The 23,669-nt window shown below is 39.2% G+C and overlaps 2 protein-coding genes across 2 annotated transcripts; one reads left to right on the forward strand and one right to left on the reverse strand.

The window, feature by feature from the left end:
- Positions 1 to 750: 750 nt before the first annotated feature.
- On the reverse strand, positions 751 to 2,715 carry LOC134649743 (zinc finger protein 726-like). The gene is made up of 3 exons (XM_063504573.1): positions 2,700 to 2,715; positions 2,466 to 2,645; positions 751 to 1,810 (listed from the first exon to the last, which is right to left on the reverse strand). Exons 1-3 carry the CDS (start codon positions 2,713 to 2,715, stop codon positions 807 to 809), a joined length of 1,200 nt encoding a protein of 399 aa, XP_063360643.1. The 3' UTR covers positions 751 to 806.
- Positions 2,716 to 5,274: 2,559 nt separating this feature from the next.
- LOC134649368 (DNA polymerase theta) lies at positions 5,275 to 23,431 on the forward strand. The gene is made up of 10 exons (XM_063504087.1): positions 5,275 to 7,537; positions 8,354 to 8,478; positions 9,339 to 11,350; positions 11,548 to 11,731; positions 12,338 to 12,519; positions 13,349 to 13,518; positions 13,886 to 14,012; positions 14,448 to 14,642; positions 22,291 to 22,555; positions 23,142 to 23,431. The coding sequence occupies exons 1-10, from the start codon at positions 5,415 to 5,417 to the stop codon at positions 23,429 to 23,431; spliced, it is 5,673 nt and encodes a 1,890-aa protein (XP_063360157.1). The 5' UTR covers positions 5,275 to 5,414.
- The last annotated feature ends 238 nt before the right edge of the window (positions 23,432 to 23,669 follow it).

The following is a 23,669-nucleotide window of genomic DNA, read 5'->3' on the forward strand; positions in this document are numbered from 1 at the left end:
TGCTAAAAATGCTAGAAAAAGGACGATCACTGGTGATTACATTAAATCTTCATATTTAGGTAGTAAATACTGGTTTACTGCACGACATATTTAATTATATGTGTATAATTCCCACGAAACAAGAATACGACGAATCAGGAATCCGACGAAACAGGAATACGACGAACCAGGAACAAACCCCTCGCTCCAGCTCAAGCCGACCGCTCGTAGCTCACCAAACCGACTTAATTTATTGTAAGATATTGATTTACAAAAGAAAGTTAGTCGTTTATTATAACAAGAAAACATCCAAATTATGCGAATGGTTAGAAAACCTATCGGGAAAATAATGGGGAAAGGGAAAATTTAGTTTATGAAAAAATGTCTACGTAAAATAAAATAAAGCGAAGAAATTCCACTGGAAAAAAATAAGAACAAAAAGATTTACTAGGAAAGAAATCAATTTTTTAGGGTTCCGTACCCAAAGGGTAAAAAACGGGACCCTATTACTAAGACTTCGCTGTCCGTCCGTCCGTCTGTCACCAGGCTGTATCTCATGAACCGCGATAGCTAGACAGTTGAAATTTTCACAAATGATGTATCTCTGTTGCCGCTATAACAACAAATACTAAAAATAAAATAAATATTTAAGGGGGGCTCCCATACAACTAACACGATTTTTTTGCTCTATTTTTTGTTGATGGTGCGGAACCCTCCGTGCGCGAGTCTGACGCGCACTTGGCCGGTTTTTTTTGTTACTTCCGAGTGTTTGTTTGTGACTTTTTGAGTGACGGTGCTGTCTAAATTTCTAGTTACAATTTTCACAGCTAATGTTTGTCACCGGTATGTATCAGTTTGTGCCGTGCTAAATTGCTCTTATGGCTGAATTGTTTGTCGCACATGTTACAGCTGAAAGGTTTATAGTCGGTATGTAGGCGTTTGTGTTCTAATAATGTACTAGTATATCTAAATACCTTGTTACATATTTCACAGCTAAAAGGTTTCTCACCGGTGTGTATGCGTTTGTGTCTTAATAATGTACATTTATGTCTAAATTCCTTGTTACATATTTCACAGCTAAAAGGTTTCTCATCGGTGTGTACCACTTTGTGTAGTGTCAAGGTGTGCTTACTACTAAACTGTTTATCACACATACCACAGCTAAAGGTTTTGTCCCTGGTGTGTACGAGTTTTTGTTGTGTTAAAGTGGAGTTGTGTACGCGTTTGTGATCTGTTAAGCGTGTTTTTCGTGTGAATTGTTTGTTACATATATCACAGAGAAAAGGTTTGTCGCCCGTGTGTACGCGTTTGTGTTCTGATAAATGACCGCTTCTTGCAAATTGCCTGTCACACATATCACAGCTATAAGGTTTGTCGCCCGTGTGTACGCGTTTGTGTTCTGATAAATGAACCTTTCTTGCAAATTGCTTGTCACACATATCACAGCTATAAGGTTTGACACCGGTGTGTACGCGTTTGTGTACTGTTAAATGTACTTTTCGTGTAAACTGTTTGTTACATATCTCACAGATAAATGGTTTGTCGCCGATGTGTACGCGTTTGTGTTCTACTAAATGGTCGCTTCTTGCAAATTGCTTGTTACACATTTCACAGCTATAAGGTTTGACGCCGGTGTGTGCGCGTTTGTGTACTGTTAAATGTCCTTTTTGTGTAAATTGTTTGTCACATATATCACAATTAAAGGGTTTCTCGCCGATGTGGATTCTTTTTTCCTCGTCGCCGAGCCCGGTATTATTGTCGCGCATTTCCTTGCAGACCTCCACAAAAATCCACTCTTTACCTGACACCTCAGTCTTGATACACTCCAAATCTGCAGCAAACACAGATATTAGAGTACCTAAGTTAAGTTAATGGTGTTAATATAGAGTAAGTTAAGTGGTGTTAGGTATTAGGTTATAGCAGCGGTCGGCAACCTTTTAGCGGCCAAGGGCACAGTAGTTAACGAAGTTGACGCGGGCCATACTTTGTTAATATTTATGACTTTATCAGACATTGTCGTTTGTCAATATTACATACAAAATAGCCAGGGAAGCTCACGGGCCGCAAGTGAGAGGTTCGCGGGTTGCATGTTGCCGACCGCTGGGTTATAGGATTGTGACGCACTTTATGTAACATAAACATGATTCGCTCAAGGACTCGCGATTTGGCCAGTAAGCCCTTGCTTTTAACTGACTGGGTGGATAAGTATAATTGCGAGCATGTATAATAAAAGAAAGAGTGGTCCACATAAGTTTAGATGGTCGAAGGTATCGGAGGAGGTAAATGGATGCAAACAGCAAAGGAAAGAAAAAAATGGAAAGCTATGAAGGACACCTACGTCAAAGGACTAGTTGAAGTTAAAAATGTTAAACCACATTAATATATGCTATGTACTGCAAACTTAAAAATGTACAATTGTGGGCATGTGTAATCATAGTAATAGCATTTAAATGACTTATTTCCACCTCTTGTCGTAATGCACTCACCAGGCTGGTGTGGCAGCTCCGGCCCCAGCACAAGCTCATCCTTGACAATGTGGTCAGAGTACAGGCCAGCTAGCTCGGCTGCCTCACTCACTCCACACAAGCCTGCAGTTTCCTGGCATTCTGGTTCCTCCTTCACACGCACCTCTTCATCCAGAAATTCAGCTTCCTCTTTTATAAATACTAAAACAATGGATAGTAAATGAATATGAATTAATAGCTAACAAACCTAATTACTTTTGCAAAAATTCATATTACATTTGAATCATAAATAAGCAATGATGAATTATAGTAATCAACTTTTAAAACTGAACTAAGAGGAAATTGTTGTAAATAATTCTGATTATTATTCAAATTAGATAACATTATATACATTATAAAATAAATCATACTTAGTGGCCATGAACTCATACATTCCGTAACATCAGTACTGCCTTCCGGTTCATTGTCATGACACTCGATAACGGAAGTGCTGGGCTCTGCTTCATAGTTGCTTGCATGTGGAGGTTCAGAAATATTCCTATTTTTAACAGCTGACTCTGAAAGATCTTCATTTATCAAAGCTAATCTTTGTCTCTTAACAGAATACGCTTGGTTTAATGGGGGTGAACGGTTTTGTTGGCATTTAAATTTATGAGGTACAATTCCTTTCTTTAATCTTAGGTGAACTTTTACCCCTTGTTCTTTCATTATGCTATATTGGATATAATTTTCTGTATCCTCTTCAACCTGAAATCAAAACAATATTGGTAATCAAATCAGAAATGTTCACATGCCAAGTTCATTCTGACTTCACAGCATAAGGCAATCTTGTAATCTCATTTTAGAATTATAGAACTGCTCAAGGAAGCAGGGAGGACTAAATAAAAAAACCGGCCAAGTGCGAGTCGGACTCGCGCACGGAGGGTTCCGCACCATCAAATAAAAATAGAGCAAAACAAGCAAAAAAACAGTTACCCATCCAAGTACTGACCCCGCCCGACGTTGCTTAACTTCGGTCAAAAATCACGTTTGTTGTATGGGAGCCCCACTTAAATCTTTATTTTATTCTGTTTTTAGTATTTGTTGTTATAGCGGCAACAGAAATACATCATCTGTGAAAATTTCAACTGTCTAGCTATCACGGTTCGTGAGATACAGCCTGGTGACAGACGGACGGACGGACAGCGGAGTCTTAGTAATAGGGTCCCGTTTTTACCCTTTGGGTACGGAACCCTAAAAACTATGTGGTTAAATTTACAAATAAAAAGTGATTTGGCCTTTTTGAGATTGTTGAATTATAAATCCACATAAAGTTGGCATCTGATAAAAATCATCATTATTACTTCAGCGGTTATTCCTATTCTTAAAACAACAAGATACTTGGGTAAGGTGGTAGTTAAGTAGTAACATAACAGGTACAGAAGGCAAACTTCTACTTTACCTAATAGTAAACTGGAGAATGTGCAGGGAATATAATGTAAGTGTACCTACCCACACAAACATCTAGTCATGTGGTCAGAAGCAGTGTTATTCAATTATTAGATTAAATAGACACCGTTATATATTCAGATTTTATATGCAGTGCAAATAACTAACTTGACATCAGGCCTAGGATCAAAATATTTGTGCGTTTGTGTTTGCGCCCCTACCCATAGGACCCACGCCCACATCTAAAGTCTATCTTGTCGAAGCGACACTACTTTATACATACAAGATTAAATACTTACGTTAAAGTGATCTTCACAACAATGATAAATGGTTGAGGGATTAAATTTTCCTCTTCATAAGTTTGGACACTTTGGACCATCGTTTGCGTAAGTACTTTCACATGTCTTGGCACGTCAAAAAACAATTTCACGGGCGCACTTATGGTAGGTAGTGTTTTTACACTTTGGTACTGAACAATACCTATAAGAAGTATATGTTTTTTTAGGTTCTTCCATGTAATTAACAACAATAACTAATAAACCATAGAAGGTAGCATCCTATAGAAGTGGTCTACGCGTGCCTCCGTGAGGGACAAAACATATAAATTCGACCAATCATAGCGTCGCATTGCGCCGCTATGATTGGTCGAATTTATTTGTTATGGTGGGCAACAAATGAATTCGACCAATCACGGTGGTCAATTTACGGTGGGGAATAAAACAAGATGCGAGACTGTGACAAGGACAAACAATAATAGCGCTTTCGCTGCTACTCCTACTGAAAGATACATAAGACTATCCCGTTCTGTCAGTTATCCCCACCACTCATGCCCAATCCAGTTATACTAGATTCATGTAATAAACACTGAGAAATAGCGGACGCGCTCATACAACTTGCATAGAACACAAGAAACACAGATCGTAAACAAAAAAAAAAAAAAAACAAGCCGACCTAAACATAACCTCAATACTCTCAACAAACTCAATCGTAGCAAAAAACAATAAAAGCTTTAACAGACGGGCGTACGTACAGAGGGCCTGCCGCGAACCACGTTCGACTAGACGTGTTACCTCCCTGTCACACTTACGTACGAATTTACAAGTGCGACAGAGAGGCAACACGTCGAAGGTGGTTCGCGGTAGGCGCTCAGGACCGCGTCCTCGGTCTAGTCAAAGGGCCAAAATCAAAAAACAGATATCTCTTTCTCGCTCTCACTTATGGGTGCGACGCACCAAGGTCACGGTGCGGTGCGATAGTGTGTTATGACGTGTGGTTATGACCAAAGAGTAAAGTAAGTATTGGGTATAAGGGTTATGACTATTAGAAACGTCAATGTCAATTCATATTTATGTCAGCTCACAGAAACGTTATGATTATATGCTCTTTGTTTATAGCTGCATCGTGTCGGTTGTTTTTGATTTAGTAAAACAAAACTGAGAATGAATTAATTTGTTCCGATTAATATTAAATTGAAATGATGTATATAATTGTGAAATCTAAGTGTCTTGGTTTAAAAGTATTTACGTCAACGAATGCGTGACTATGGCCGAGACAGAGTTTGCGGACTCGCAAATAATTGTAGAAAATGTAGGCTTCTTGGACAATTGTTTTGATTTCTCGTTCCAAATTCAGAACACTTTAGAAGTGGTCAAAGAGTATGTTTCAGAGGAGGAAAAGAAGCCAACGCATATACGAGATAATTTTAACAAGAAGGGAAACAATACCGTGCGCAATTCTTCGGTTATCGTCGATATTAGTTTATACAGTGAAACTAAGATAACACAATCTTCGCAAAAGGAGCTGATGAACAGAAATCTGAAGGATTGGGGTTTGCCGTCAGAAATAGCTAAGAAATATGAGCAAAAAGGTATCACTGAGATGTTTGAATGGCAGGTAACATGTTTAGGTAACGCTAAAGTTCTTTTGGATTGTTGTAACCTGGTGTATTCAGCGCCGACGTCGGCGGGGAAGACTCTCGTGGCGGAGATACTGACCATCAAAACTGTTCTGGAGAGACAAAAGAAGGTAATCATTATTCTACCATTTGTATCCATAGTGAGAGAAAAAATGTTTTATCTACAAGACATATTATCCAGCTCTGGGATAAGGGTGGAAGGCTTTATGGGCTCGCAGTCGCCTCCAGGCGGGCTTCAAGCAGTCCATGTTGCTATTTGTACTATAGAGAAAGCAAACAGTTTGATCAACAGGTTGCTAGATGACGGCAACATTTCAGACCTGGGTGCTGTGATTGTTGATGAACTGCATTTGTTAGGAGATCCTCACAGAGGCTATATATTGGAGCTTCTTCTGACCAAAGTCAAATATGTTACATCCAAGATGGAAGGTGTCCAGATTCAAATTGTTGGCATGTCCGCTACATTGCCCAACCTAGAAGTGCTGGCGACCTGGCTTGATGCAGAATTATTTGTCACTCAATTCAGACCAATTCCATTAGATGAATTTTGTCTAGTCAATAATAAGTATTATGATAAACAGGGCAATTTTGTAAGCACTATAAAAGATTCTACCTCAATTGCTGAATCAGACAATGTCTTGAAAATTTGTCTGGAAACAATTAAAGAAGGATGTTCTATCCTAATTTTTTGCATGACCAAGAACAGGTGTGAGAATTTGGCTCAAAATATTGCCTCATCCTTCTTCAAACTTGGTTGTTCAGGGAATGAAATGGGTGTTGTATTGAGACAACAATTGAAGACTGAAAATATTGCTGAAGTATTAGAACAGCTGAAAAATTGCCCTGTAGGACTAGATCAAGTACTTAAGAATACAATATCATTTGGTGTTGCATATCACCATGCGGGACTAACTTTTGATGAGAGAGACATAATAGAAGGAGCATTCAAGTCTGGGGCGATACGGGTCTTGGTGGCTACTTCTACTTTAAGTTCAGGAGTCAACTTACCTGCTAGGAAAGTTATTATAAGAACACCAGTATTCCAAAGGCAGCCCATTAATATATTGACATATAAACAAATGATTGGGAGAGCTGGTAGAATGGGTAGAGACACCAAAGGAGAGAGTATATTGGTATGCACTGAGAATGAGAAGAAAATTGGTTTTGAATTGATGATGGGAGCTTTAGACCCAGTGGAGAGTTGTATTGAAAGTGAAGACAAATACATGAGAGCCATATTAGAAATGATAGCGAGTCAAGTTGCTTGTACAAAAGCTGAACTAGATTTATATTCACAATGTACTTTGCTCTATACTCAACAGAAAATAACACCCTCACAAAACATACTTCTACAAAACACTTTAGAGGAATTAAAGAAGTTTGAACTTGTACGACTTCAAAATGAAGGAGATGACATTCAGTATGTAGCTACACCATTAGGGAAAGCTTGTTTATCGTCATCAATGGCTCCTAATGATGGTTTATCATTGTTCTGTGAGCTGCAGAAGGCCCGGCAATGCCTTGTTTTGGAAACTGACTTGCACCTAATCTACTTGGTGACTCCGTACAGTGTCAGCAGCCAATGGGCAGATATAGATTGGTTGCATTTGCTTACACTGTGGGAATCTTTAACAAAAGCCATGAAGAGAGTGGGAGAGCTGGTGGGCGTGCAGGAAAGCTTTATCATTAGATGTTTGAGAGGAGCTAATAAATTCAACAATGCTTACAATAAATTAAATATTCATAAAAGGTAAGATTCTGTTTGTGTTATATGTAATCATTTAAAAAAAGGGTTGTGGATTAATTGCGAAAGGGGGTTCTTCTCTTACCCTTACGCCATCCTTGTATTCAGTTTATAGCTTCCGAGTCTTACGAGGATACATAATACAGATAAACATATAATTATCTGGTGCCAAGTACAGTCAGCAATAAATAATAGGGATGTTTCCTGTACTTAAAATAAATTATTTCAAACCGTGCACGAAATAAAGCACCAGATAATTATTAGAAAAACATAGATAGCAGCTATTTTTAAACACAATTTGTATTTAATAAATCGGATTGAAATATAAAAAGTAGGTGAGTTTACCGTGACGTCACTATATTTGTTTTCATATAAATTCCATACTAAAAATCGTTTTGACAGTTCTAAAAAAGAAGCTGATTTGACTAGTAGGAATGTAGCCTATTAACCTGGATTTTGAAAAATGAAGTTTTTGGCAGAAATTCATATTAAAATCATAAATCATTTATTGCGAACATATTATCACATAGTATACCCTAAAAAGGGAATTGCAAATATTCTTAAATCTAGTTAGAACTAAAGTTTATTACAGAGTAATTTACCCCCTTTTTAGGGCATGACTACCTTATCTAAGTTTAGGTGAAAACCGCGTGAAAATCCGTTAAGTAGATTTTGAATTTATCGCGAACATACACACAGACAGGCGCGGCGGGGGACTTTGAATTATAAAGTGTAGTGCTACCATTACTTTGAAGATTTTTGTAGTTGCTGACCCTCATTTAATACGTAATCAAGGGCTAATTTAGTTTTATGTTTCAAAAGGTTCTACACGGCCTTGGCATTGCAAGACTTGGTGAACGAGGTGCCGTTGTCCGAAGTCGCCAGCAAGTTCCAATGCGCGCGGGGATTCTTGCAGAGTCTTCAACAATCGGCCGCTACGTTTGCAGGTACCTAAACAAACTTTAAGAAATATGATGAAGTCATTGAGATATATCTACTCACGAATTCGAGCAAATCGTGCAGTGCGAGCTAACGTAACTCGTTGTGGCATTAGACTGCACGATGGGCTCGAATTCGTGTGCGTGACACCGCTGCTAGCCCCACTCTTATTGCCCGTAAGGCCCTTCCTTAGACATATGATTCATATGAAGTATTGGCCACGTGCGAAGTACGTGGTGGGGGTAAGTTAAGCGATCGCAGCGCATGCGGTGGTGAAAATTGGAACTAAAAAAGGATAGATACAAGTTATATGGCTCGAACTGGAACTATAATTTACGATTACTCCTGAGAGATTCATTTCAATTGTATAGTATAATGGACCATTGTAATCTACATATATGAAATGCTCAATATAAACTAACGTAATTATTTTGATAATAATTGATGCTGTATCCGTGTAAAAATCTTTGCAAATGCCACATATTATGTGATCTTTTACTAAAAGTTAAGAATTTGTATAGAATCCTTAAAAGATAGACATACACCATCGCGGACTTTTTTGTAGACCCATGAAAGAGAGACAACCCCACCATACATCGTATTGTTATAGCTCAAACGGATTAGGCAGCGTTTTCGATTAAAGCTCCTAGCCAGCCTGTTTTTTTCCGACGACATCGTCATATTTCCACAATTTTTAAACAATACCTTAAGTTATATACCTAAACCTTCCTTATGAATCACTCTTTTGATAGATGAAAATCGTGTGAAAATCCGTTCAGTAAGTAGTTTTTGAGTTTTAGAGTAGGTTTATAAGATTTGTGTTTTGTTCTTAGATAGGTACACTAATTCGTTTATTTTTGTACTTTAGGAATGGTAACAGCGTTTAGTCATCAACTGGGGTGGAAAAACATGGAAATGCTCATTTCACAATTCCAAGATCGCTTACATTTTGGTATCCACTCAGAGTTATTGGAGCTAATGAAATTACCTTCCTTAAACGGCATGCGAGCTAGGAGTCTCTTCAACGCTGGCTTTGAAACCATATCCAGCGTCGCTACAGCAGAACCTAATGTTATAGAAAATGCACTTTATAAAGCTCTGCCGTTTCAAAGTGAGAAGGAGAGGGAAGGCGATGACAGCGATGATACAAGAAAACGCAATAAAATGAAGAATATTTGGATAACTGGCTGTTGTGGTATGACGACAATGGAAGCAGCTGAAAACCTTATTACAGAAGCTAGAAGATTTTTAGAACATGACATAGGGGGAGAAATTAAATGGGAAAATAAAAATGCTAACACAAATACGGATCATAATAAAAGTTCGACAAAGGATCCAATCGTAAACAAAGAACTTGAAACAAATAAATCGACCGCTTCAGATACTAGCTTGCACATGAATGTCAATAAAAATGAGACCACTGTCGGAAATGAAAACGCACGTGCAATCAATAAATCCAAATCAGATACTTCGACTAAGATAACAGATGACGATATTGATAGTGATTGTTTACTTGACAGCCCAGCGAGTGGAAATTTATATTTGTCAGCTAAAAGTAGTAAATCGGATAGCACAGGAAATAAAAACAATCTGACTAGTATTAATAAATCGAAGAATAATATAAATTCTACAATTAATACGCAAAATAAATTAAATTACAACGTAAATATTGCGAAAAATGAAAATGCTATAGTCAATTCTAGTCCAATTGTTAATGATCTAGTCAATAGTTATAAAATAAATCAAGATGATGATATTATTTGGGATACAATGAATTTTACTGATATCCCAATTGAAAATATTACAAAATTACGTACGTCTGAGAAAATGTTTTCTCCAGACATAAGTTTTGGAGAGGCTGAAGATAAAATAGGGAAAATAAATGCCGAATTATCATCAAGTAAAGCAACCTCTAAAAATAATAGCATGTTTTCTGACGGAGATAATTCAAATCTCTTTGAAGAGAGTTTACCACTTGATACAATACCAACAAAATTAATTGAAGACGGCGATGTGGTGGATCAAACACCCAAAACAGACTTCCAAGATAAAACTTCAAATAATGTTGAAATAAATACAGAATCAATGTTAAATGCGTTTAAGTCTACTATAATAGACGTTGAAGATGACGAAAATATAAAGTTAATTTACGAAGAAGATAAAATGTGTTACGATTTGAACGACGACGTAATTGGAAATACGCAGAATATTGAAGAAACGTGTGTTAATACTCATTTCATCAGCCCTTTGAAACGCAGTGCCGATAACGTTAACAAGAAGGATTGTAGTCGTCTGCCTGCCAAAAAATTTAAACTAGGCCATCCATTAGAAGAGACCTCGACAATGGAACAAAAGCAGAACCAGTCCTGCATTTGTCTAAATAAGTTTAGCATACAAATCAAAGACACTAGTTTAAAGTGCGCTGTCTTGAAAGGGAAAAACATTAACTTGAACCTTCGTATCATTGAAAAAGTAGCAAATGCAGCTATATTTTTCGACATCAATAACAGAACATTACCATCAAATGAACTAATAGGAAGCAATATAGTTAGAAATCAGCCTAAACTAACAATCAAACATACAGAAGACAAACAAGCAGAAATACCAATAATAAAAAGTATCGCCATATGTACGGATGAAGACAATTGTATATTTATAGATGTAAACTCTTTGAATGGCGATTATTTGCTTTTGAAGAATAAATTACGTAGTTGGTTTGTCAATAGCGAGTTAGATTTGAAGATGTTATGTTTGAAAACCACTTATAAATATGTGAAGCAGTTTTTCGACACGGATATCATATCAGGGTCGTGTACGGATGTTTCTTTAGCCGAATGGTTGATCGACAGTGACGAAAAGATCCCAAGCATCGTATTTTTGGTAAGAATCTATTTATCTTTTATTTGTTTTGAAATTTCCTGTTTCGATCCTAAATGGATACGTTTTCTTGCATAAATATTTCGACTCATTCTTGTGAAGATCTGACATAGGTATTTTCGCAGGTTGCTTTTTGCTTTGCATGCATCAAGATAAAAAAATCAACAATTTTGTAAGTTTTTTTTGTTTTTTTTTTATAGATGAAAAAATACTGTGAACTAGATTTGTCAACGACATCCTTTAGGATTGGCAATAGAGTAAAGAAATTCAAAAATTTGGACGCGACCGAAGAGTTGTGTGTCAAAGCGTGGTGCATGCGGAAGATCGCCTGCGTTCAAAGTTCACATTTGCTAAAATTGTATCAGAATATACAAAATGTTATAAGTAAGTACGTTTACCATTCTTTTCTAATACTCTACCTATATTATTTCAAATCTTCACACACACACACACACACAGATTGATTAGTCACAATGAAATAAATTAAGCAATACATTTCTTACGATACATAGCTTCGCCTCCTAATGCTAGACAGTAAGTTGTATGTCTGCATTGACCCCAATATAATTTACTGTCGTTGTCGGTAGGTAGGCTCGTTGTGAATTCTGTGAACGGTAAATTTCACGTACTTAATTGTCTTATCAAATGCCATTAGTATTGCATCCACTAAGCTTTTTAAAAGCGCCTTACCTAGAATACCAAAAACGGATCGTAGTTTCCTCATTAAACGATTTACTTAGAATGACAAACGGCAGGATTGCCCGCGGAATTTAAAAAGGCCCCAAAATTGCTTTTTACATACTTATATTATGCGGTATCCCATCACTTAGGTACCTACATATTTACTGAAATTTTGTAAATGTTTGGCAAAACGGAACAGGTAGAGAACTTTGTTTAAAATCACGGCAACTTGAAGTCTGTGTATGAATAGTTACATATCTACGTATTGGGTATTGGTGCATTTTCTCATCACATGGGATTATTTCTCAGACATCGAAATTCAAATAGCTAAGATCCTGGCGAGCTGCGAGCATTACGGGGTGACTGTGGATAAAGAGCTCGCGTCACGGCTTTTGATCGATGTGAAAAATTCGCAAGACGCCCTGCAGAAGAAGGCTTATAAATTATGCGGATATCATTTCAATTTCAACTCGTCGAAGGATGTCGCAAAGGTAGGTATAGGTAATTGTACTCGTATGTATGTATACCTATGTTTACCTCTTGGTGAAATGAGAGGTGTGAAATGTTTAAAGTGTGTATTTGTGTGTCTGTGAAATAGTAGTTTTGGTTTGAAAGGTACTAGAAGTTAATTAGTTTGTGAAAATCGGTTAAGTTGTTTGACGATCATCAGCTATTTTCTGGGTATGATCTATATGACCCTGAGCAAGTGCCACGGGCCAGTTTGATTCGAAATTTGATATGAAAAACTACTACATAGGTACTTCAGCTGTTTTAGTAATTCTAAACAAACTGCTTTTGTTTTCATTGCATAACCCAACTAAAATGATCGAGCTCTGTAGTCCGTTGTTCTCCGAGTCGAATGAGTTTGAGCCTTTTGTTTAGTTAATGTTTCGTTTGTTCCGTGCTTCCGTGTTGTGGTGGTAAGCTCCACGATGCGTTAAAATATACGAGTCACAGTGAGTCCTTCTGGCATCATTGTATAAAGGACTGCAAGTGAAATGCCGCGTATCATAAAGTCCATAAAAGTTCAATCCCTAAAAAATTATACGTACAGGGGCCCGTTTCTCAAAAGCTTGTAACTTGTAATACAAGCGAATGTCACTTTTTGACAGCTTTTGTTAGAAAGGGACTTCCACTTGTATTACAAGTTACAAGCTTTTGAGAAACGGGCCCCAGGTAAAACGCGAGATTTGTAAATAGCTTATTCTGGTATAATAATTAGTAGCATGCGTCGAAATATCGAATAGCACGAGTCAAAAGCAGTTCAAAATGAAATTTTGAAGATTTAAATCCCACTGTTAAAGGATATGTTTTTTGCAGATCCTAGGTATATACAGAGGGCGGAAAGTCAGTACGAAAAAGAGCGTGCTATGTTCGCATAACAGCCCCGTTTCGAGTATCGTCATCTATTGGAGAAAGCTGAATAGTATCCTAACTAAGACCTTGTATCCTCTTACGGAGCGAGCTTGCATTTACAGCGACGGGAACAGGTGAGATGGCTGTATGATATGAATATCACGTGGCTCACACTTTCAGCAAAAATAATGTGAATAACATCCATAAAAACCCTAATACTCACTGCAATAAAATTGGCGGCTGAGGTCATACCATAAATAAAGCTATATTTACTTTACGCTTACTTTCGGCAAGAATGAAAGAGGTGGCATTATGACATTAGTCGCCAGTTGGTATTGTGGCTACTGTATGCTACTGTATATTAGGTAGTTGTGTACCTACTGTCGTGTTTTCTCTTTTTAAAAACCTGTCTTAAAAAATATTACTTATCCTTCTCCAAAACTACATCCCAAATATTCGTACGCCGCTGATCTTTATTCTTAAAATAAATAATGTATGCAGGATAACTCCGTCATACACTATGCATACTTGCTCGGGGCGAATCAGCATGCACGAACCAAACCTCCAAAGTGTCCCGAGGACCTTCACGATCCCGATGTCATACCTCTCCGACGAGGCGACCGAAGAGGTACCTATTTTTAATAGTCATGTATTATTTATACAGGACCTCTATCCTAAACGCCGTCAATGCCAAATGCTTCGTCGCCAATTCAAAATTAATAGGCTTGTAAAATTAAATCGGGCATAAACTTCTCGAATCCACTTTGAAATAAGAAAAACCTTGCAATCCCAGTGGTTTCTGATTTATAAATATTTCCCATGCTGTCAAGTGAATAAATATAAGATAAGAAATATTTATTAGTATATGAACGTTAAAGTATACAAACTAATATTTAATGGTAATAATTAAAAACTCAGCTTGATGTCCGGAATGTTGATGAATATCGCTTCCCTGGGAGTTTAGGGTTAAAGTACTAGTCACCTACTATAAAGTGCCCTATTTTGTGTAGGTAATGGACAACGGTATGTAGAGGACAAGGAACTACTAGTTTTTGACTTGTAGGTAGTGGAGTTCAACTGCCGCAACATATTCCGCGCCTCGCCTGGCCTCGTGCTGGTGTCAGCTGACTATTGCCAGCTGGAACTCAGGATCCTGACGCACTACTGCCGGGATGAGGTGCTCATCGGCATCATGAGGTCCGGCGTGGACGTGTTCAAGGCCGTCGCGGCCAGCTGGGGACAAGTGCCGGAGGAACAAGTAAGAGTCATTCGAGTATATTGTATAATACTGCCAGCTCAGGATCCTGCACTACTGCCAGGATGAGGTGCTCATCGGCATCATGAGGTCCGGCGTAGACGTGTTCAGGGCCGTCGCGGCCAGCTGGGGACAAGTGCCGGAGGAACAAGTAAGAGTCATTCGAGTATATTGTATACTACTGCCAGCTCAGGATCCTGCACTACTGCCAGGATGAGGTGCTCATCGGCATCATGAGGTCCGGCGTAGACGTGTTCAAGGCCGTCGCGGCCAGCTGGGGACAAGTGCCGGAGGAACAAGTAAGAGTCATTCGAGTATATTGTATAATACTGCCAGCTCAGGATCCTGCACTACTGCCAGGATGAGGTGCTCATCGGCATCATGAGGTCCGGCGTGGACGTGTTCAAGGCCGTCGCGGCCAGCTGGAGACAAGTGCCATGCCGGAGGAACAAGTAAGAGTCATTCGAGTATATTGTATAATACTGCCAGCTCAGGATCCTGCACTACTGCCAGGATGAGGTGCTCATCGGCATCATGAGGTCCGGCGTAGACGTGTTCAGGGCCGTCGCGGCCAGCTGGGGACAAGTGCCGGAGGAACAAGTAAGAGTCATTCGAGTATATTGTATACTACTGCCAGCTCAGGATCCTGCACTACTGCCAGGATGAGGTGCTCATCGGCATCATGAGGTCCGGCGTAGACGTGTTCAAGGCCGTCGCGGCCAGCTGGGGACAAGTGCCGGAGGAACAAGTAAGAGTCATTCGAGTATATTGTATAATACTGCCAGCTCAGGATCCTGCACTACTGCCAGGATGAGGTGCTCATCGGCATCATGAGGTCCGGCGTGGACGTGTTCAAGGCCGTCGCGGCCAGCTGGAGACAAGTGCCATGCCGGAGGAACAAGTAAGAGTCATTCGAGTATATTGTATAATACTGCCAGCTCAGGATCCTGCACTACTGCCAGGATGAGGTGCTCATCGGCATCATGAGGTCCGGCGTAGACGTGTTCAGGGCCGTCGCGGCCAGCTGGGGACAAGTGCCGGAGGAACAAGTAAGAGTCATTCGAGTATATTGTATACTACTGCCAGCTCAGGATCCTGCACTACTGCCAGGATGAGGTGCTCATCGGCATCATGAGGTCCGGCGTAGACGTGTTCAAGGCCGTCGCGGCCAGCTGGGGACAAGTGCCGGAGGAACAAGTAAGAGTCATTCGAGTATATTGTATACTACTGCCAGCTCAGGATCCTGCTCTACTGCCAGGATGAGGTGCTCATCGGCATCATGAGGTCCGGCGTAGACGTGTTCAAGGCCGTCGCGGCCAGCTGGGGACAAGTGCCGGAGGAACAAGTAAGAGTCATTCGAGTATATTGTATACTACTGCCAGCTCAGGATCCTGCACTACTGCCAGGATGAGGTGCTCATCGGCATCATGAGGTCCGGCGTAGACGTGTTCAAGGCCGTCGCGGCCAGCTGGGGACAAGTGCCGGAGGAACAAGTAAGAGTCATTCGAGTATATTGTATACTACTGCCAGCTCAGGATCCTGCACTACTGCCAGGATGAGGTGCTCATCGGCATCATGAGGTCCGGCGTAGACGTGTTCAAGGCCGTCGCGGCCAGCTGGGGACAAGTGCCGGAGGAACAAGTAAGAGTCATTCGAGTATATTGTATACTACTGCCAGCTCAGGATCCTGCACTACTGCCAGGATGAGGTGCTCATCGGCATCATGAGGTCCGGCGTAGACGTGTTCAAGGCCGTCGCGGCCAGCTGGAGACAAGTGCAGGAGGAACAAGTAAGTACTTAATAATACCACCAACTAAAATTTTCTCACAGACGTGTTTCTAATCTAAATACATACCTACACATATATACAAGTGCATAGACATTAGACAACAATAAAAACGGAGTCACTTTGAATGAAAATAAAAAAGTGACCTCTAGAGTGTATTATGTACAATGAATTCCGCTGCTTAAGTCGTCTACATTCCGATAAAAAGGTTTCTTGCATTAGGATTACGGTTAGTACACAGACAGAAGGCAGCCTATTTCAGGCTGAGACTATTTGAACGAGGCTTTCTATCGCTATTGCACAGCAGCCGTGCTAACTCCCACATAATCGCCTCTTTCACTCGCTCATGGCTGTGTTCCCATGGCTCAACGAGCGCATCGTTTCATTAATTTTTAGGGTTTCGTACCTCAAAAAACGGAACCCATATAGGATCACTTTGTCTGTCCGTCCGTCTGTCTGTCTGTCTGTCAAGACCCTGTATATACTTCCTGTTGACCTAGAACTATGAAAGTTGGCAAGTAATATCGTCTTACACTACAAATACAGAAAAAAAATCTGAAAGTTGTAAATTTATAAAAATAAATAAAATAAAAAATTGTTATGTACGGAACCCACGGTGGGCGAGTCCGACTCGCACCTGGCCGGTTTTTAGTGTGCCGTACAAAACTTTGTTCACGGAACACTTATGGGATCACTTCGGTCTTACAGGTCGGTTAAATGTGTATTTTTATATGGCGGAGCTTGAAAGGTCTACCTACAGCTCACAGAGTCACTAGTATATGGCAATAATGTTTGGCGAGATTCGCCAGAGTGTGACTGCGGAGCCCCAAAGCAGACTATCCGCCACAATTGACAACCATACAGATCTGCTCGCGCCTAGTGAAGACGCAGCCCTATGGGCCAAGACATTGGATATAGCTCTTTAATTTTTATTCTTTATATTCTAAGCGACTCAAATACTGCCATACGATTAAATTAAATAATTGGTGTTTGAAAATAAATTACACTTTAAACAATAAAGGTTCGCCACTTCGCCATCTTGGATATAGCCTATTGTTTGTGTAGCGTCGTGCTCCGAATGTCGCTGCTTGATAAAGAAAGTTCGCGGGTTAATTTGGGGCTGTGCCAGCTTTGTTTGTGGGTTAGTGCTTTCCTGTCATTCTATCTGCGCTACCTCTAAGCCCTAGGTATACTAAGGGTTAACCGATTAAACTTGGAGTTACCATGGTTACCATTACAATTTGACACTGGGTTAATAGTTTAATCGGTTAACCCCGGGATAATGGAATGGCACAAGTGGAGCTAAGTGGTAAAGCTTTTATTTAACCTGCCCTGTTAATTAGTATGTTAGTTTGGGTCATGGGAACTAAATACGAACGACTACCTGAGGTTTGGATTTGCTCAAATTTGATAGGTATAGGTATACTTATGGAAGAACAATGACAATGTAATATTATGATGACATCGAGCTGATCGTAGCCATTGGAAATATGAATATTGAAAAATTTGGTACAATGTGTGAGTGCGAGAACCTTTATCAAAAATGACAGTTTAATAACGGGTTTTACTCCTATTTTGATATTTAATGTTTGCAAAAACAACTCATTTCAATTTCTAGCTACTGTGCACTCCACAGAAAAGTAATACGTATTATAATACCTAATAGCTTTTAGTAAGTAACGCCCAACTATCTATCCGCCCAAGCACTTAACGACTTAACAAACAATTTCCTTTTTTCGATCGATTTCCCCGCCAGGTTTGCTACGAGTAACATAATTTAAAAGCGTCGTCATAACGCCCTTATAAACACTCGTTTCTGGAACCCTAGAATCTGGAATCTTCCACTCGCTCAGGTATCAATATTAGCACGAGGAGTTATACAGCAACTTTTTCCCCTTGTAAAACAAATACCTAACTATTGTTTAACACCTCCCACCCAGACTAGTTATTTATCGACGTCGGTATCTCTTAATTATCCAAAATAATTCACAGCCGATCTGCAGTGTAGTTAGTTGTCGACTAATGACCCCAGATTAGCCTAATTACCTAATATGTTTGAATGTAAAATGACTGCCGCAAAACATAAATAACAAGCGAATGCTGCTATTGGAGGGCCTGAAAACGGGCAAGTTATTTACGCACGTTTATAGCTACGATGTTATAAGGATATAAATAAGGGTTGTAATCTTTATCCCAGTTATCCCTATTCCCTACTATATAATCCATATTATATCAAATGAATCTCAAGTTAAACAGAATCTTTCTTCATCACGCTGTTTATCGAAATAATAAACAACGTTGAACGTAAGAATAATAAAAGTTATCTCAATGTTGCCATGCAAATGTGCGCCTATAGATTAAGGTTTTAAAGTTTTTGCGGCTCTGGTTTAGCATTTTAAATGGGTTTCTTAGTTTTAAAGCCCGCCTTTTGCAAGTTGTTCGCCAAGCAGATACAAGTTGGGCGCCATTCTAACCGTTCGCAGAGCGCGAGAGTGTCGATCACTCAAGAAAGAACCAGTATAACGTAGGGAAGGGAAAAAGTGCAACTTCTGCATAGTGTCGCCACATTAAGAGATCGGCTTCCTATCCTTATTTGATAGAAAATAAAAGTGTCAGGTACTGCCGGCCTAAATAGCCAAGCTGACAATCGCTATCGCTTCGACAACAAAACGCTTTGTGTCTCTCTATCACTCTTACATATTAGTGCGAGTGCGACTGTGACTGCTGCGCTTCGATCGCTTCGGAGCGTAAGCGATTGGCACGTTGGCTACGCGCCAGGTTTCCTGTCGGTCACTGGTACCTAGTGTCCGACCGAAACATGTTTTTTTGCCGAAACCGAAACCGAAACCGAATGTTCGGCTCTGGCTCTAGTTTCGGCCGAAACCGAAACCGAAACCGAAACTTTTGAAGACTTTTTAAAATCGTTGAAAAAATGTCATAAAACCGCTTTAAAACTCATATTAAGGGGCTGTCAACACCCAATGTCCTTGAAATTGATGTTACTTAAGGGGCTCCGCCACGCTAATAACCTTCGATCTGAATCCCTTAGTTTTCTTATGTTTTTTGTAGTTTATCATATTAACAGCAACGGCTTTAAGCAATATAGTATTCCATATTTACTTCAAAGTTCATTGTCTTCGAGATATTTGGCATCAAAGTTGAACAATTTAAGGCCAAAAAACTGCTTTTCTGGCCATAACTTTTGTGTTAATTCGTTTAAAATTAAAACCCTAGACACGTTTTACGACACGTCAAAGACGAATCCAAATATGTAGATTTCGTATAAGTAATATCCTTCACAACAATCTTATAGATACAAAAAAAGTTTTCTTTTAGGCAATGTTTAAAAATATTATAAAATAGTATGAATTTCTTTCAAAATCCGGTAGACAATAATGGAGATAAATATTGAAGAACCGATAGCCGTTTGTCTTATAAAAATCTATCTGTAGTGCAAAAGTAGGAGATACGATTCAAAACTTGTCAAAAATCGATGAAAACCGCAGGTAGCCCCTTTTTAGAAAAACTATTTGATTTAGTAAAGCAAAAAATATATTTAATACCTACCTATGTTAATATTTATTATATTTTAAGACCGTGGCCGCACTCGATACATGATTGAACGACATCGGCTCGATAGAAAATAATTGCAAAGATTGGTCTTAAAATCACCATTAAACGGTTCTAATGTCTTTATTTCTTGACTTATGTGTCTGAAATTAAAATCAATTTGTCAAAACATTTACTTTATATACCTAAACCAATAACGAGTAATATTACACAAATAATCCACATTTATTTTTATTTAAATAGTTTTCTTATTATTCCCTTGAGCGCTGGTGGCCTAGCGGTGAGTAAGAGCGTGCGACTTTCAATCCAAAGGTCGCAGGTACAAACACTACAAACCCCGGCTTGTACCAATGAGTTTTTCGGAACTTATGTACGAAATATCATTTGATATTTACCATTGAGGAAGCCGGACTAGCCCGATAAAGCTTAGTTTACCCTCTGGATTGGAAGGTCAGTCTGATGTCAGTCGCTTTCGTAAAAACTAGTGCCGACGCCAATTCTTGGGATTAGTTGTCAAGTGGACCCCATGCTCCCATGATCCGTGGCCAAAATGCTGGGATAACGCGAGGAAGATGATGAGTTTTCTTATTATTCCCTTGCCCAGGCCCAGTAACATGCGACAGTGCTATCTCATTTACTATTACGATACAATTAGACAGTGTGCGCGTTTTAGGTATTGACAGCCTCTTAAGACTGCGTCGACCGTTCAGTGGGCCCATCATTAGTGGAATTGTGTTTAATAATAAACCGATTAATTTCTGTATACATAAATCAGTACATATATGTATTAATATTGTTGTCCTACTTGTTCCACAACTTTTGGTCTTTGTCACTTAGTTTAGTATCATAGAATGAAGTACCATTGCGTATGTTGTATACTTTTTGTATACTTTTTGTTTTTTTTTCTAATTAGGCGAGCAAAATGCATTAAAATTAATTTATTCAACTAAGTGTATTGGCGCCTTGATAGCGACATTACATAATTATGTATTATTTAACTGTATACCGTTATGATAATTTTACTTTATTTTGTTTTCATCGCTCGAATTTTGAGACCTCTGACATTCCAGGCGCTAATGTACTAAGTAGGTATTAAACTTATTAAACTTAGGATCTATTGTAAGGCTTCTATTGCCATTTTCAATTATGTTTTTTTTCTCTTTTTTTCCTTCTCTTTTTGTACGCATGTGTGTGTGCGTAGGTGCTAGCATTAGTTTTAAATTTAATACTTTGTAACTACCTGTGAGTTCCTGTAATTGGCTTCCTGTTTTTAATATTACTATCTATTTAAAGTTTGTAGCTGTTGGTTCTCCTTAACATAAATAAATAAATAAATAAATAAATGTTTCGGCCTGGCCGAAAGGTTCGGCCGTTTTTTGGCCGAAACCGAAACTACGGCCGAAACATGATTTTTTGGCCGAAACTGGCCGAAACCGAAACCGAAACCGAACCTTCGGTCGGACACTACAGTGGTACCTATTGACATATATTCGAAACTTCATCATTGCTGATAGGTGTTGAGTAAAATTCGTTTTTCGGTACCATGTTGACTACGAAACCCTAAAAATGCGGTTCATTGGCAAATCATTGTATTTCACTTCCCAGTAAACAGCGGAAACCACCGCTAGGCTTTGCGTTAACATCAAAAGAGGCTCCTACTGATCCAATTAATTAAGAAGCTATATTGATATTCTTTTGTTTTGCTGATTGGCCGCTTTATTTCGCAGAGGCGTGTTCAGAATATGAGATTAGGAGGAAAGTGGGCGGCCGCTTTTCCATACAAAGGACTATTTTCCTCTTGGATATTGACATTATGAAAAACGTTTTTATATACATAATCAGGGCAAACGCGAGGAAATTTACTGACTGGAAAATGTTACAAATAAAATCTAAAATATATATTTTTTTAATTTTTATGTTTTTTCAAAATCATAATTTGGTGGTCAACACTACCTACTGGCCAGCATGAGGAAAGAACTAAAAATTAGCATCAACTGACTTTGTCAGATATAATTAAAATTGCTTACCATTTTTTTAAACGTTTTTCTACTGTTACTGACAAAATTGGTAGGCTATAAACAATATTCGTTTACCATTTCTTGCTTGAACGTTGCCTAACACATTCATTGCCACCCAGCCAAACAAGACATCCGCGCCAGGCTACATACATTTCGTCATATAAAGCTATAGTACCACGATCCCGACTATCGGGTCGTCTGGCCTGGGAACGAAATCATAAAATACCCGATAGTCGGATTTTCGGCACTGAATGTGCTAACCTGTGTTCTTATTCAGGTGGACGACGATCTTCGCCAAAAAGCCAAGCAGCTCTGCTACGGCATTATCTACGGCATGGGTAACAAAACACTGTCGCAAACGCTGGACGTGAGCGAGATGGAAGCGGCCGTGTTCATGGACTCTTTCCACAAAACTTACCCCGCTATAAAGGTGTACACACAGAGAGTTGTAGAAGACTGCAGGAGGATTGGATACATAGAGACGCTCATGAAGAGGAGGAGATACCTGCCCGATATAAACAGCGGCGTGGCGCATAAGAGGAGTAAGTCTTCATTGTTGTCATCCATAAGGAAAGTTGGGATACAAATTTGCAAATCGCGACTATTGCAAAGCAAAAAGTGCTAGAATGCACATTGTGTTTTCCCAACATGCTTAAACACAATTATACATAAAGTATCATTCTATATGGAACTTGCTAACTATGTAAACCAAAGTCACTATAGTAAATTGACATTTAAGCTTTGGTTTCCTCCGATAGCGGTGCCGTCATATGGCGGCCGTCTCCATACAAATACTACGACATCCATATTTAGCCGTATTATTTAGTATGGAGACGGCCGCTATATGACGGCACCGCTATCCTAGGAAAACCGATCTTTAGAGACACAATTTTAATATGTCGGTTTGTTTACATATTTAGCAAGTTCCATAGAATGACACTTTACACAGGTAAATACCTATGAAATGTTATATTATAAAACATTTGTAACAAGTAGGCTAAGATCGTAATTTTATCCTAAATATGATGTAAACTGGCTGGGAACCGTGTAGCAGTAACATTACAAGTATCCAAATAGGTTCCATTCGACATAATTTTCGAACACACTAAAATTGCCTCTTGTCACCAGGTGCGGCCGAACGCCAAGCCATCAACACCACCATCCAAGGCTCAGCAGCCGACATAGCAAAAGCCGCCATGTGTGCCATCGACACCAAGATATCCTCCCAAACGCACAAACCACGACTAATACTTCAAATGCACGACGAACTCGTGTACGAAGTACCTGAAACTAGTAAAGATTCATTTGTTAAGGTTTTGAAGGAAGTTATGGAACATAGTGTGAAGTTAAGAGTACCGCTCCCTGTCAAAGTCAAAAGTGGATATACTTGGGGCACTTTACAAGAAATTAAACTATGAACATCACTAACGTGACTAATATCGAATCAATTCTCATAAGCTCTGTTATTAACTACAGATAGTTTAGTACTTTATACTATAGTGCACGATGAACTCAATATACGAAGTACCTAAAGACAAAGCATCATTTGTTAAGGTTTTGAAAGAGGTTATGGAGCACAGTGTGACGTTAGTGCCATTGACTATTAAATGTTAAAATGAAGGGTGGGTACTGGGTACACTTGTGGAACCCAATTCC

The sequence above is a fragment of the Cydia amplana genome, chromosome 7 (assembly GCF_948474715.1).
Source record: "Cydia amplana chromosome 7, ilCydAmpl1.1, whole genome shotgun sequence".
In the NCBI taxonomy this organism is placed as follows: Eukaryota; Metazoa; Arthropoda; class Insecta; order Lepidoptera; family Tortricidae; genus Cydia; species Cydia amplana.